Source organism: Acanthisitta chloris, unplaced genomic scaffold (genome assembly GCF_000695815.1).
Source record: "Acanthisitta chloris isolate BGI_N310 unplaced genomic scaffold, ASM69581v1 scaffold9330, whole genome shotgun sequence".
In the NCBI taxonomy this organism is placed as follows: domain Eukaryota; kingdom Metazoa; phylum Chordata; class Aves; order Passeriformes; family Acanthisittidae; genus Acanthisitta; species Acanthisitta chloris.
Genome location: NW_008652186.1, coordinates 73,089 through 88,039, shown reverse-complemented (window position 1 = coordinate 88,039; position 14,951 = coordinate 73,089). Strand labels below are relative to the sequence as shown.

General features: G+C 40.3%; 1 protein-coding gene across 1 annotated transcript in view; it reads left to right on the top strand.

Annotated features, from left to right (window-relative positions):
• The first annotated feature begins 6 nt into the window (after positions 1 to 6).
• Positions 7 to 14,951, top strand: part of SLC18A2 (solute carrier family 18 (vesicular monoamine transporter), member 2) — a 28,462-nt gene continuing 13,517 nt past the window's right edge. The window contains exons 1-8 of the mRNA XM_009076294.1: positions 7 to 100; positions 1,819 to 2,170; positions 9,402 to 9,460; positions 11,255 to 11,338; positions 13,756 to 13,848; positions 14,241 to 14,330; positions 14,453 to 14,496; positions 14,572 to 14,632. Coding sequence (XP_009074542.1) covers positions 82 to 100; positions 1,819 to 2,170; positions 9,402 to 9,460; positions 11,255 to 11,338; positions 13,756 to 13,848; positions 14,241 to 14,330; positions 14,453 to 14,496; positions 14,572 to 14,632 — 802 coding nt within the window. The 5' untranslated portion in view covers positions 7 to 81. The remainder of the gene's footprint in view (positions 101 to 1,818; positions 2,171 to 9,401; positions 9,461 to 11,254; positions 11,339 to 13,755; positions 13,849 to 14,240; positions 14,331 to 14,452; positions 14,497 to 14,571; positions 14,633 to 14,951) is intronic.

The following is a 14,951-nucleotide window of genomic DNA, read 5'->3' as shown; positions in this document are numbered from 1 at the left end:
GTGCTGCGCTGGCTGCGGGAGAGCCGCCAGTCCCGCAAACTCATCCTGCTCATCGTCTTCATCGCGCTGCTGCTGGACAACATGCTGCTCACCGTGGTCGGTAGGTAGGATGGGGTTGGGTTTCTCTTGCTTTCCCGAATCTGCGGGGGCAGATGTACTCCCTGAATGAATTAATGCTCTCCGAGCACACCATTTTCACTGATTGTTTTGGGGTTTTTTTTTTAAACACAGATTCTATTCTCGGCATTGCAAACGCAGTGCCGTTGGCATCGAAGTCTTGCTTTATTTCTATGTAAATTGCGAGAAAAAGAATGGGATATAAAGGTCTTCGTAACTCTCTTATTTTTTCTTTTCTACTAAATACCACTAATACTTCACAGAACGACAGATAATAGTATTTTTAGCTCAACATCGGTTTTTTCTCCTGTGGTCATGCAACTGAAACAACAGACTAGATAGCATTGGAGGTGCCTGTTTCCTTGTGATAGTTCCTCTTTCCCCCACATGGGTCTTAAAATGATAGGCTAATGAGAAAACTATCTAACTGGGTTTCAAGAGAAGCACTTCTATGGGTTAGTTTCATAAAATAATCCAAGTTTGGATCAAAGTGAAAGATGCAACTTTTAACAGCTTCCGTGACATAGTGTCAAGATTCAGGAATCTACTCAAATAAAACAATAGAACATTTTTTCAATGGAAGTTGTAGAAGTTCTCATATTCAAATGGTTATATGAATTTTAAGAAAAGGGTTCAGAGTAACTAGTGGCTCTTGGAGGCAAACACACACACACATATATATATATATACATGAATGCACATAATGCTCTTGTAAGTGCCTTAGTCTGTGCAGAGCCAGATCTCAGGTGATGCTGCAGTCAGCCTCTGAACCACACTCCTGGATTTCTTGAGGGACTTCAGCTAAAAAGCTAAAAACACATCTATTTTTACCAGCTTGATGTTGTAATTTTTTCTACATTAATATACTTATACAATTATTTATATTTAATTGCTTGTTTAGTAATATATGTATGCTGGGAGCCCTAGAAATTATCACAGTTTGCACACTTACTGGGAGGGTGGGTTTTTCCAGACAGAGATGCAGGATGGGAAGGGGTGATTCTGTCACTAGTGCTAAAATAAATGAACCTGACATCCGTTTTTCCATCTGAAATGCTAATTTCTGAGATGCATATTAATGCAATGAAATTGCAGCTAAGATCCTAAAGCCTATAAAGAAGGTTCCTTCTGGGTGATCTTTTCAATGTAGGTTTTTTTAAAAATAATGAGCTATGCAAATATCAACACATTAGTTCTGATTGCTTAATATAGGAGTGTTATGTTATTTTCCTTCTTATCAGTATTTTTGTGGTTTATTTTAGACATGTATTTTATTAGATATTTATATTTTGGTTTAAGGGTAGTTCCAATTTTCTTCTCATTATTCATGTCTTCACAATCTTATAAAAGGATTTGTGCAGTCATGTGCAACAAAAACTCCAGATAAGGGTTTTGATACTTCTTGTATTTTTACTAATGATGTCTGTATAGAACATCTTTATGATAAATGGCAAAAAATGAAGACTAATGTAAAAGAACTTCTTATTCTAAACTCCACTTCTCAGTTACGGGTGTGTTTTTACCCCTGGTCAAACTTCTCTTTCTGTTCTCTTTCTACCATTCAAAATACTTACTAATGTGCTCTGTGGGAAAGTTTTGTCTTTCCTAGTCAATGGCAAAGCAAGCAAAAAAAAATAGTGGTGATTCCATGTACAAATAACCTGATAGTAAGATGCCAATATATTCTATTTGTTTTTCCAGTGCCAATAATTCCCAGTTACCTTTACAGCATCGAACATGAGAAAAATGCTACAGAAATCCAGACCACTAAGCCTAACCTACTCTCAGCAACGATGGACAATTTTCAGAGCATCTTCTCCTACTATGACAATTCGACAATGGTTACTGGAAATGAATCTGATAAGACACGACCCAGAGAGCTGCATCCTACCCAGACAGAGCAGATGATAGTGAATGTGACGCCTTCCCCGTCTGACTGCCCGAAGGATGATAAGGACCTGCTCAATGAGAATGTTCGAGTTGGTCTCCTGTTTGCTTCCAAAGCAACAGTGCAGCTAATGACTAACCCCTTCATAGGCCCACTGACAAACAGGTATGTCATTTCTGCTACACTGTCAGTATTCTATATTGATGGTTTAGTTCAGACTAGTAGTTCAAATAGAGTGTTCTTAATTCTCTTTTGACCCTGGTTTAGTGGCCTTCTCACTTCACCTGGAGGAGTATTTTAGTGAAATGCATTTGGTGAACACTTCTAAACACATCCTTTCCAAAATAAATTGTTTAGCTGCACATCTGCCATCAGCCAAACACTTTCCCTCCAGCTCCTGAGACCTTGGGTTTTTATAGAAATGTTTGCTGAAGTGATGTTAAAATGTCTTCAATACAGTAATAGGAGATACAGTGTAGTATCTGCAGAGCATTGTGAATTGCTGATACACCTGTGACACCTACATTAGACTGCAGGCAGGGTTCAGATCTCTGCCTTGCTCTCCCTGAGCTGTGCAGCTCTTGGTGTGATTTGGTGTGTGATGATTTGGAGTTGTCTGAGGTAAGAATCGGTGGGAATTTCGTGTGGACTTCAATGAAAATTGAACAAGTATCAAACTTTACTGATGCCACATTCAGGGGATAACACATTTCCATCAGTACATGATCTAGCTCAGCCTTCAAACTGTTCTCTCAAAATTCTTGCATGTATGTGACACCTTGAATGGAATATGTTTAAATGGGACTTTCTAGAAAGTTTATTTGAGCCAGGATCCAGAGTATAAGCACCGATATCAATCACATACAACCCCCTTTCCAAATCCAATCACTGATGATATTTGCACAAAGATTAAATGGTATTTATAATAGCATTTAACTTTTGCTGTTAATAATTAATTTGATTTGATTGTTAGCATTTTGTGTAACTGTTCCTCACAGAAGCAGCAGCAGTCCTCACCAGCAGACTATGAAATCAGTCTCTGTAGGAAATTAACTCCAAATTGTATTAAATCAGGTCACTAATTTTCCTATTTCTTATTTAAGCTGTTTCTATAGAGAAGGATTATTTCAGAAAATAATATGCAGCAGAAACTTGTCCTTATAAAACACTTTTGTTTGAGCAGTCAATACCTATCATATGCAACAATACCCAAAATTACCAACACAATCTGATGTTAGATGCTTCAGATTTTGAAGCCAAAACTACCTTTCTTAGGCTTTACAGCATATACATGTATATATATATATATATAAAATCTGTATTATTTCAATCTGATAAAAGAGTATCCCACTGAGGGGTAAGCAGCTTTTGGACTCACATTGTTGTGTATTCAAAACTCGTATTTGATCTGTGGAACTGATCTAAACACAAAAGCCTTAAATGAGAGAGACAGTTTCATTTCTCTCTCATTTCCCCTTGTCTCCAATACACATCACCTACACAGATACAAATATGCCACTGCAAAATTACTTTTCCACAAAAATGGCTTCAAGTTGAGGAGGAAAACAGATTTTTCTTACCTGGATTTTCTGTATTGTTTGGTGAGGATATCATAGCTCCTCTGCAGGTGAAGTAATACAACATCAAGTAATATTTTCATAACAGGTCTTTAGGTATGCTGCTAGATTTTTCTACGGGTTAAAATTATTGCCCTATTAATATTTACTCTTCTCTGTTAACATCATCATTACCCCAACCTGCCAAACCAGGAGGAAGGTGTGTGGTACCACCTCTCCCCTGGGGCCAACTTCTGGGACACGTGTGATACATCCTTAGGTTTGGCAGTGAAGCAGTAGATGCTCTTGTGGCATCTTCCTTTGCTGTTAGGCACAGGGTTAACACACCAGTGTGAACTTTAGTGCTGTGAGCTGAGGTTTCCTCCTGGAAACATCCCACAGGTGTTTGCCTGGGGCAGAGTGTGTGGCTGCAGTCACAGGGGCAGGTTTGCAAGCTCAGATGCCCAAGGAGTGTGAGAAGGATAAAGAGCATGCCATCCTGGTGGCCTGTGTGACAAACTCATCTCTCATACAGCAGAAATGAGTGCCTTAATGGCAAAGTGGTCCTAAATTAGATTTAAGGTTCACTGGTTTTCTTTCATGCATTATTTGTATCTTGGTACCAGTAGCTGCCTTTCTTCTGAGAAATGTTTAGTGGGAAATATCAGTTATCACATTTATCAATTAGGTGTAGAAGTTATTGGCTACCCTCCCCCTCTTGACAATTTCTAATAACAAAGTATATGATCAGCTAAAAATTGTGATTGTTATAAATTGGAATATATCTGAGTTCTCATTAGAAAGACTCTTCCTTACTCCTGACAAGTTGTTATTACTTCCACAAAATATCAGCAAAATAGAACAGCTTAAGGAGAATCAGTTGCTTGGTTCAAGATCACTGTGCACAGTTTGATAAGACGCCCAGAAAGTTTCTTTTTCAAGTAGGTAGCACACTGTGTAAAGTGATTTTTATTTGGGTATGGAGTCAGTGGCTTTCAGTGCTTGAGTTTGTACAGCATGCAACAGGATGGGTCTGTGCCAATATTTTCTGGAAGTTCTGGGGGCTGTTTTCCCCTTCTTTTATAATTACTGAAAGTGTAGATTTTCAAAAACAAATTTCAAAATTGGTTTCATTCAAGGAGTCCGTTGTGCAAATAATATTTCTTATTTAAAGCCTAGCTCTTTCCATAGAGCACCAGACAAAAACACACACCTGGCTCAGTGAACTGGTCTGCAATTGCTGAAACAATACAGCTTCCCCTAGGCCTGACAAAGTCTTAGCAAAGCAAACACTTGGTGATGGCTTTGCCACTGAATGTCAACAGCACACTTCCCATGGTGGCACAGTTTCAGGGCAGAGTTGAGAAGATTTTGTGACTCAGGTGCACGGTATGTTTTTCCTTGTAGTGAAATTGGTAAGAAAATATTAATGTAGCACAGCACTTGATAAAGGGCATTTTGTGAGGAGGTTGCACTGGCAGGGAGAGATTCAAGGCTCTGCCTAATCCTGTCCAGTGTAGAGAGTGGGCAAAAGGGTCCTGTGCCCTTTATAGCTAGCTGATTTAACTAAGTGTACTGGAACAGGCTGCTCAGAGAAGCTGTGGATGACCCAACCCTGGAAGCTGGGGCAGGTTGGATGGGGCTCTGAGCTTCCTGGTCTAGTGGAAGGTGTCCCTGCCCATGGCAGGGGGTGAAGTTAGATGCTGTTTAACATCCCTTCCAACCCAAACCATTCTGTGAATCTATTACTTACTCCATTGGTTTTTTTCAAACTTTTACCAAGCTCATTCATGAGGCTGCGAGCCCCACAGTCCACTAGAGCCAATAAATGTCTCCTTGGCTGTGTATCTCTCTCCCTTTTTTTATCAGTCTGAAATAAAGTGTCTCCTTGGCTGTGTATCTCTCTCCCTTTTTTTATCAGTCTGAAATAAAGATGTAGTTTTAACCTTGTGCTTATGCATATTGGCCTCCAAAAAAGTTCAGTTCCTAGGTAAGCTTTCCTTTCAGGTTTTGGCAGGAAATTGTAATGATCAGTTCTGCAGATCTTTCTCTTTACCCTGTGCTACAGCATGGAGCATGGAGAGAGGGAAGCACATGGATCATAGACCTGGTCCCTGTTGACACTACACGTTCTTCCTTACCTTCAAACACAATTAGTGGTCATTGGTTCATAACCTCAAGGAACATTTTCTTCTTGCCATACATCCTCACCAGTCTTCATTGCCAGTGAAGTTAGCCAAAGTGCCAACCAGGACAGACCTAACAAGGGGTGCTTAAAGTGGTCCATGTGTAGCTGTGTAACAACAAAGTGGAAAATCAGTGGATGTGCAGCAGTGTAATGGATAATTAAGCTCTAATAATCCACAGCTGCTAACCTGGTCAATGTAACCTTTATTTTGCTGTTGCACAGAACCACCAATCAGTTGTCCTTATTGCAGGATAATCTTGTTATTGGGTATAAATCACTTCCTAAGAGTCCTGCAATCTGGGGTCAATGTGGGACTGAAATGGAGTTCATTTGGGCACTTTCTGTCAGGGGCAGCCTTTCCCTCCTTCAACTAGTGACTCAGACTTTTACACAGGTCACAAATACTTGTAGGAAGCGTTTTTAGCTGCAGGTAGCCTTGGTGAAACATGCTGGACTCTGCTTCAGAATCCCTTAGAGGGCTTTGAAAGGAGTGCTCAAGGAAATTACATGCTTGAGCATGGTAGAAAGAAAAAAAGGAGAAGACTGGCTGTAATATTCTTTTGTGTTGCACACATGCAGAGGAATAAAATGTAGATATCACTGTGATGGATTATGCCATGTCATGGGCAGGAAGGAGAAACTGCATATTTCCAGATTTCACATCTCAGGAACATGAATGGCCCGGGACCAAGGGACAGAATCACTGAATAGTTGGCTGTTACAGGTGGTGTGTCTCTTTTTTGTGATTATTTATGTATTTAATGTAATTGTTCAGCAAAAACTCCCTGTCTGTGCTCTATGATATCTGTAGAACAGACCAGGGAATGCAGCTGCAGATTAGACATTTGTGGTAGCACAACTGCCAACTAATTAGTGCTGCTATTTCAGGAGGAGGCAGAGTTTGCTAAGAGATTTGTTAAGATCATGCAGGAAAGGACAATCTGCATAGCTAACTAAATGTCAGCTGGATGTGGATAAGACTGTCCCCTGAGCAAGACCAACCTTGACTTCTAGAGGTTCAGCAATCCCATGCAGGGGCAGCACTCCAGGATCGTGTGTCTCCACAATGTGGGTGAAGTTCCAGGCAGTTGTAGCTTTCCAGAGGATTTTATGATGACTTAACTCATCACAAATGCACATCCAGTTCTGACCTGTAAATGGTGTGCTGGGCAGCAAGAGTAGGCCTGAGTTCTGCTCTTACTGCACTCTGCTAGGCATCACTTCACACCTTGCTGTGACCCTCTTTGTCCAAGGTAAAGGAAGAACAATATCTGTGACTGCAAAAATTAAGAACAATGCTTGAACAGGTTTTCACTGAGCATTAAAAGTGACTTCCAAAATACTTGTTTTCTTACTGCTTTCAACCACCAGAAACTCCCCAAGTATAGGAAGTCTATTGGAAGAGTTGACATCTCTTTTATCTTGATAGAGTATCATTTAGGACTAGTATGATAACACCTTCTCTGTGTTTAACTCATTAATGTTTATGGAAGATCTCATGTCTCTGATGTAGGAATGGAAACAAGAATGTGGGAGCCAGTTTGGGTAGCATTTCACTTCATGCAAATAACTGAATTTTAATTTAGTGTTCTTGTAGGAGAAGCAAATTGCTACTTCATAGGCCCTGAGTCAAGTCTAAGAATTGTTTGACTTCTGTACTGAAAGCAAACTGCTCCCCTACAGTGTCCATCCTAGATACCTCTGGGATGGCCTTGAAACACAATCCTACTTTACTTTGCAATGGGAGAAGGCAGAAGGACATTCACCTTCTGCTTTCATACCACAGAGAAAGATGAGTATCCATACAAAGAGTACAAAGAGTATCCATAACTGCAGGGTTTGGGTTTTTTTTTTTATCTGCACTCCTATTGGTGCTTTCTTTAATTGAAAAACTCAAAATAAAAGCAATTATGGTCAAACTCTTCATGGCCTGTTCTACCTGGGTCCACTGGGAAGGGAAGTGCTCACTTCAGCTCTGAGGCAAGCAAAAAGTTGGCAACAAATGATTTTTTATTTCCTCATGTACATGGAGACATCAGTGGAGACCAGCATCTCATTGTGTGTTACCTACTGCACACACAGCAAGGGAAGAGACAGGCTTAGAAAAATAATTAACCTTATATAAAGCAGGCAAAAAAAGTTAGTATTGTTCTCTTTTTGACCATGTATCAAGGTACTGAGAGATTAAAATTATTATCCTAAGTCCTCAGAGGAAGTTTGTGATAGGGATTTAGTTTGCTTTGGAGATACCAGTCCAATTGAGGACCACACAAGTAACTAGTCTCTGCTGGATATTTGCAGCACCCGGATACAAATCTCAACTGGAAGAATCTGTGCACTAGGTTTTTGTCATATTTTAATGTAGTGATGATATTGAATGCAAAATTGTTCTTCATGAGAGTTTTCTTTGGCATGTAGAAATGTGGATGCTAGATTTCTTTCACTCACAGAACTGACACGAATGTTACAATAAGACAATGAACACTGAGCCCTGTACTTCAGAAAGTTTTCCATTATCCAAGGTCCTTAATTGTATACAAACATTGAGGAATAAACAAAGCTCAGAGTAATTATTTTGGTTTGCCTATGTCATGACTGCTATTATTAAAAGTTAAAAAGGCCATTACAGACTCTTCCATTATTTGACTGACCTATTTCAGCCAATACTGCCAATATAAATGCCCAATACTGTCAAATCATTGGAAGCTGAAATCCTTTGTAAGTACTCCTTTGAAAAGCATTGTCCATTGTTGAAGAATTTGGCCGTTAAACAATGTCTTGGCACATACACTTGAGATGCACAATCCTACAAGAAGAGAAGTCATGAACAAAGTGTGCTGAATAGAATATACAGTCTGTCTTCAGAGCTACCTCAGTTTTTACTCTAGGGTAGGTGTTTAGTGGTGTGAAAAATAATATATTGTGAAATATTTGGTCGAGATTTCAGTTTTAGCTCCTCAAAAAATGTGTTTGCTTTCTAGCCAGAAAATTCTTTATTTCCTGGAAACTTGAAAGTACTTAAAGCAGCCAGGCATTTCTACAGGCTGTTTAGAGTCCTAATGAAGAAGCAGGCTAATGAAGAAAGCTTTGATCAGCTCCATTTTTACTCCTAAACCCATAGAAAGCAAAAATACTACTCTCAGGCTCTTTGGGACTCTTCCAGTGCTTCTGGCTGAGGCAGAACTCCCAGCAAAGCCAATGACAAATTTTTCCAGTAAGAAAGCCATTGTCTTGACTGTGTCTCATTATAGTCATTGTCTCATGAGGATGGAAACAGATGAGCATTGAAACATGACTGGGATATTTCAAAGTTCAGCATGCTCAGACAAATCTTCCCTTGGCATATCTTTGGCAACTTCATGGAGGCCCAGAGGGGTTTTATTTGGAACAATTATGCAGAACGAGAACAGGGCAATCAGATTCTAATGAGAAGGATTTCTTCCAGGGATTTCAGATACAAAGTCTGCTCTGCCAGATGAAAAGTCAATTGTAACACGGACACGTTTGATCATGTGGTCCACAATAAATAGTTCAAAGCCTACCAAGGAACTGCAGTTTGGGTTTTCGTGGTGTGTAAACTCATGTGAGTGAGTCTAACTCAAAACCTCAGTGGAACAATTCCAGAAATGTAAATATTAATTTTGTTTTCCAGAATAGGCTACCAGATTCCACTGTTTGCTGGCTTCTGCATCATGTTTGTGTCCACAATCAGTAAGTATCCACAGTTTATTTGTTCTGGCTTAGATGCAACTTATAAATAAATAACCTGTCATAATTATCACTAGGAATTCTTCTTGTTGATGTATAAGGTCTGATTTCCAAGGGAAATTTAAGGATATCTGTTCCTTGTTGGTGGTGGCAATGATGAGACTGAACAAGCAGGATGTCATAAATGCACTCTAAGAAGTCCCAGCCTTCCATCCCACCTTGGCAGGTCTCTTCCTTAGCTGAATCTTTCTCTCAGGTTCTTATAATCTGAAGTGATGCTCAGATAGTTTTAGACAGACAAGCATGGCAGGGCTGTCAGCCATGGGAGGACTGTCTTGCATGGTCCTTAATGACTAGATATTGCAGGAGCTTATCAGAAAGATTGTGAGGCTGCAGTGGCTCATGAGTAGAGTGTGAGTCAACAGTATCACAGCGTTGCTAAACATCACTGTGGGATGTGCAAACAGGAGCACAGCCTGCAAGTCAGCTGAGATAATTTGTCTGCTCTAATAGCATTGATAAGGCTTCAGCTGCTGTTTTATGTTTGGTTTTGGCCTGGCATTTAAAGCTGTGGCCCAGACTGAAAGAGTACAGAGAACATCAGAGATCATGAGAAGCCTGTGAGGAAGGGTGAAAGACTGTTTTTTGCCTCAGAAGACAGATGCAAGATGTATTAGAGTCTATGACAAAAAAGGAAGGGAACAAACAGTTTTCCATGTCCACTGTACATAAGAGAAGGAATAATAATAGGTTGTCCAGAGAAGCTGAGGTTGCCCCATCCCTGGGTATGTTCAAGGCCAGGTTGGATGGGGCTTTGAACAACCTGGTCTGGTGGGAGGTGTCCCTGCCCATGGCAGGTGGGTTGGAAAAAGATGATCTTTAAGGTCCCTTCCAACCCAAACCATTCCGTGATTCTATGATTCTGTGATCTTAAACCTGTATCATCAAGAGAACTGAAGTGTTAGACAAGAGGACCTGGTCTTAGAGTCATTGCAAACTCTGCATTTTAAGAACATGTTAGATAAACTTTGGTTGGGATGTAGATAAGAGTAGTGATCCTAATTCATGGCAGAGAACTGCTGATCTGCTGCCATCCTTTGTTCCTTTATTTTTCTTCATTTTTCTCCATCCACATAGTAGGAATTTTTGTAGAGGCTTTATGAAAAGCCCAAGAGGGACAATCCCTCAGGGCAAGTGGGAGATCTGCATGTGGATCTTGTGTTTAGTTTCTGCATAACAGCTTCCTGCAACTATAACCCATCTGGCAAAATTCCTTAGGTGGCTAACAGATGAGAGCTGAAAAGTAGCTTTAAAATCTCCTTGTAGATTTAATGACACTGACCATGACAGGTGGGTCTACAAGCAGAGGTGTTCTTGGGTTTCTGGGACGATGTGTGTAGCATCCTGCCTGCCCTGAATGCCTGGAGCTCCAGACTGGGCAGCCTTAAATGAAGCAGCATGGAGAGGCAAGGCTGGAAGGAAAAGTCTTATTACTCCTTCTGTGCGCAGCTGAATCAGAGCAGGACGTAATCAAATCATGAGTAATTAGTTAAAACTGCTTTGGTGCTTGCATTCTGTGTTACCTGGAGGCTTAGACACCTGAGAGCAATTCAACACTGCCACCTCTAAATGCAATAAGAGAAAATAATGTAGTTAGCATTGAAAGTGGCACAAGTCACTATAAACACTTGACTAAATTGTTGGGAGTTTTTGTGATGGTTCAAGAAGTCTAACTTTTTAACCTAGTTAGAGTTAACCTAATTTTAAACAATGTACCTTTGTTTTTTTTTTCTGTAGTGTTTGCCTTCTCTGGAAGCTATGCATTGCTGTTTATTGCCAGGTCCCTTCAAGGAGTGGGTTCCTCCTGTTCTTCCGTGGCAGGTAAGAGACAATGGAGTAAAATTCAGATCACTTACAGTCATTTTCTGAAATGTATTTTGCCTGCACTTTTGATAATTAACACAGAAAAATTCAATTAAATCAATTTCACATTTTTTTTCTGTCCCTTTCATATAAAGTAGCTCAAAAGCAAATGTCTTTTCAGACTTCTCTGGTATTTGGGTTGCTGCAAGGTAGAGCACTAAATGAACTGCACTCTCCCTGGGATTTCTGCACCTGTGTCTTCAGCATTTTAAATTCATTTTTAGCCATTTTAAAGGTCATTGGCAACTTATGTTGGTACTTATTACAGTTGGAATATCAGCTCTGTCTGTTACTGAAATTTCTTTTCCAAAATGTTGTTTTTAAGGATTTTCCATGCTGGCTGCCAGTTTGGACTCACTTTACCTGTACCAGATTTCCAATATAAGGTTATAATTTTTAAATGGAATGGAATGGAGTATGGGTTTTCAGCCTAAATTATTAAATTATTTTTTGAGATTGAGACTGGAGACAATATGTTTTGTTCATGTTGAATATTTCAGTCTTGGAAAAATTTCCTCTAATGGCAGTAGCAATAGAAATTTGGCTTGGGAAGGAGGTGAATATAGTGTTTAATCAACATGTCTTATGGCTTACTCAGGAAAATTCCCCCTTCCAACTCAGACCAGATATAACCAAGGTTCACAAAAACTCCACAGAAACTTCACAAGAATTTGGTAGCTGAATTCCTCCTAGGTTCCATTTGTAGGGATTTAGCTCCAGCCCATGTCTGGGCAGCACCGTTTGGGGCAGCTGGGGCCATGCAGCACCCCAGAAAACACTCGACCTGGGAAACCTACAAAATAGAGCAGAAAAAGCCAAGAGACCATCTAGTCCACCCACGTCCTGAAGGCAGAATCAGCTTTGGATCTGTCATTCCTCATGCACACTTGACAGGCATGATCTCAGAAGCCTCCTGAAATGCCCTTGTCACTTGTGCTTAAGTACCTTTACGGTCAGGAAGCTTTTTCTGATGTCTCATCTAAAGGCTTCTTACTGCCCTGTGAACCTATTTCTGCTTCCCATACTTCAGAGAACATGGAGAACAGTTTCTTTTCTTTATCTTTCTGGCTCTTCTTGATATTGCAAGACTATTATCATATCTCACATCAGTTTTCCTCTCTCTGGTTTTAAATTGAAAGTCTTGCAGTTGTCTCTCACAGATATTTTTCTAAGCTCTTGCTCACCCTTGTTGCCATTCTCTGGATGGTCTCCACGTGCACTCACCTTTCTTCCTGTGCTGTATCAGACCCAGCACTGGGAAGAAGCTGGGACTCCTTGCAGGGTCCAACAGCAGTGAGAGTCACTTCATGTCTCTCCCAGGCAGTTTTGTGTACTATCGCTGCCAATTGTTCATTTACTCCCCTGCATTTGTGTGTGCTATCATTCCTACCCGTGTGTAAAACTTTGTGTCATCTTCTTTGCATTGCCCCCTACTAATTTTTCCCAGAATATTTCCCCAAATCTCACATTCTAACACAGTTCTCTAACTAAATCTCCAGCTGTTCATGCAAACAATTTGATGTCATACACAATTTTCAATGGCCATGATAATCCACACAGGACCTCTGCTCTTTTGATGCACATGTTGGAAAGTATTCACTTAATGCTCAACCATGCAATGCTTTGTTTTCTCTTTCTGTGTAGCCATGGGCCTTATTTACTGAGTCCTACTTAAACCTTGATTTGAAAACAGAATTATTAATTTCTATGAGGACTGTTGTGCAATATTTACATCTACAGTGTCTGAGTGCTTCACAACCACACAGATGAATTAGGCTTCATGTTTCCTTTTGTGAAATGAAGTTTCATAATCGAGTGCAGAAGTGAGGCATGTGAAGATAAAGGTCAAAAGAATCCTTTCATTGTGGATGCTGAACTTGAAATGCTCATTTACAAAGTAATCAGCTCTGTATAATAGCTCATGTCCAGAGCATAGGTAGCACTGACCACAATTACAGCTGAGTGGTCACCAGACCTTTTGTGTCCTGCACTCAGAGTGTGAATAAAGCATCCAACTCAATACTTGTCAAAAGCTTCGTTTCTGCTAGTTGAAAAGCATCATCTAAAAGCTCAGGGACAAAGAATCTAGCAAATGAGGGCATCATTAAATTAGCTAATACTGTACAATGGTACATGGTATTGAAGACCACATACGTTTCCCAATCCCTTTTTGCTTCAAAGTTAATTATATGGAGAGGGATTATATGTATTTATCTCATAAATATATATATATATATGTATATACACACAGGTACTTGCTGTCATTTCTGTACAATGTTTAGTAGGTGTGGCAAATAATGACCATAAACTGTAGTACACTGATGCCTAATTTTGTGTTGTACTTGTTTCCTTTCTTTATTTTTTTTTCATTTTAGGGATGGGTTTGCTTGCCACTGTATATACAGATGATGAAGAGAGAGGCAACGCAATGGGAATTGCACTAGGAGGCCTTGCTATGGGAGTATTAGGTCGGTGAGTTGGAGTCTCTGCTGCCAAGAGAAACCATCCCCCAGCTCCCCCAAAGCATGTGCTGCCCTGAAAGCAGCAGAAAAGTCTCAGCAAGTGTAATGTCATTGTGCAGTCTCCAGATTAGATTTGTGGTGCATATTAAGAACAGCTTCTCCCACAGCGTTATCCCTACATGGATACATATCAAGCAGTAATCTCTGAGATGCTTGGGTTTTGTTTATAGGGAAGAGTATTTTGGGGAGTTATTTTCATGATCAGTTATCTTTGTGGGGAGTTTTAAATTGAGCTTTTTGGTCACTGAATGCCAATAGCAGAATGCCCGAACTGTTGCAGGGGGTGTTTTTCAGTCAGAGGTGTATTCACAGCTGTGTCCTTGCTTTCCTCCTGGCAGTGGGTCCACCTTTTGGGAGCGTCATGTATGAGTTTGTGGGGAAGAGTTCTCCTTTCCTGGTGCTGGCAGCACTGGCTCTGTTTGATGGAGGTCAGTAGAACCAAAGAGTCACTATCACCATGTAGCACATCCCTTCTATATTCCTACCATCCATCCATTCCCCTTCTGGGAGAAACCTTAAGAAATGTTACAGTGCTGATTTCTTTCTGCAGCTGTTCAGTTGCTTGTTCTGCAGCCATCCAGAACACAAGCAGAAGTAAGTATAAAGATAAAATGCTGTAGGCAATGAGTGGCACTTTTCCTTTCCTAATCCTAAGCTTTTGTTTCACAGAGTCAGAAGGGGACACCACTACTGACACTTTTGAAGGACCCATATATCATTATTGCAGCAGGTACCAGATCCCTTTTTTTTTCCCCTTTAAACCAACTGTTGCTGTTGTACCTGGCTGCCAGGCATGCCTTGGCCTGAGCTGCTTTAACAGTATTGTCATTTGCTGGTTACCTTTACATAAAGCTCCAAGAACCTGTTGGTAACTCAGGATGAATATACCAGTAGAAACACAACAGGCAGGAAGTTTGAAATAATAGATGTGTCTTTCCAACTGAGAGGACACTAATGACTTGCAGGTGCTTCCTGAGGCAATGAGATGTGGTCAGGAAGCTTCATATGAGGCAAGTGAGTAGGGTCAAGGCTTTCAGAGGGAGGGATTG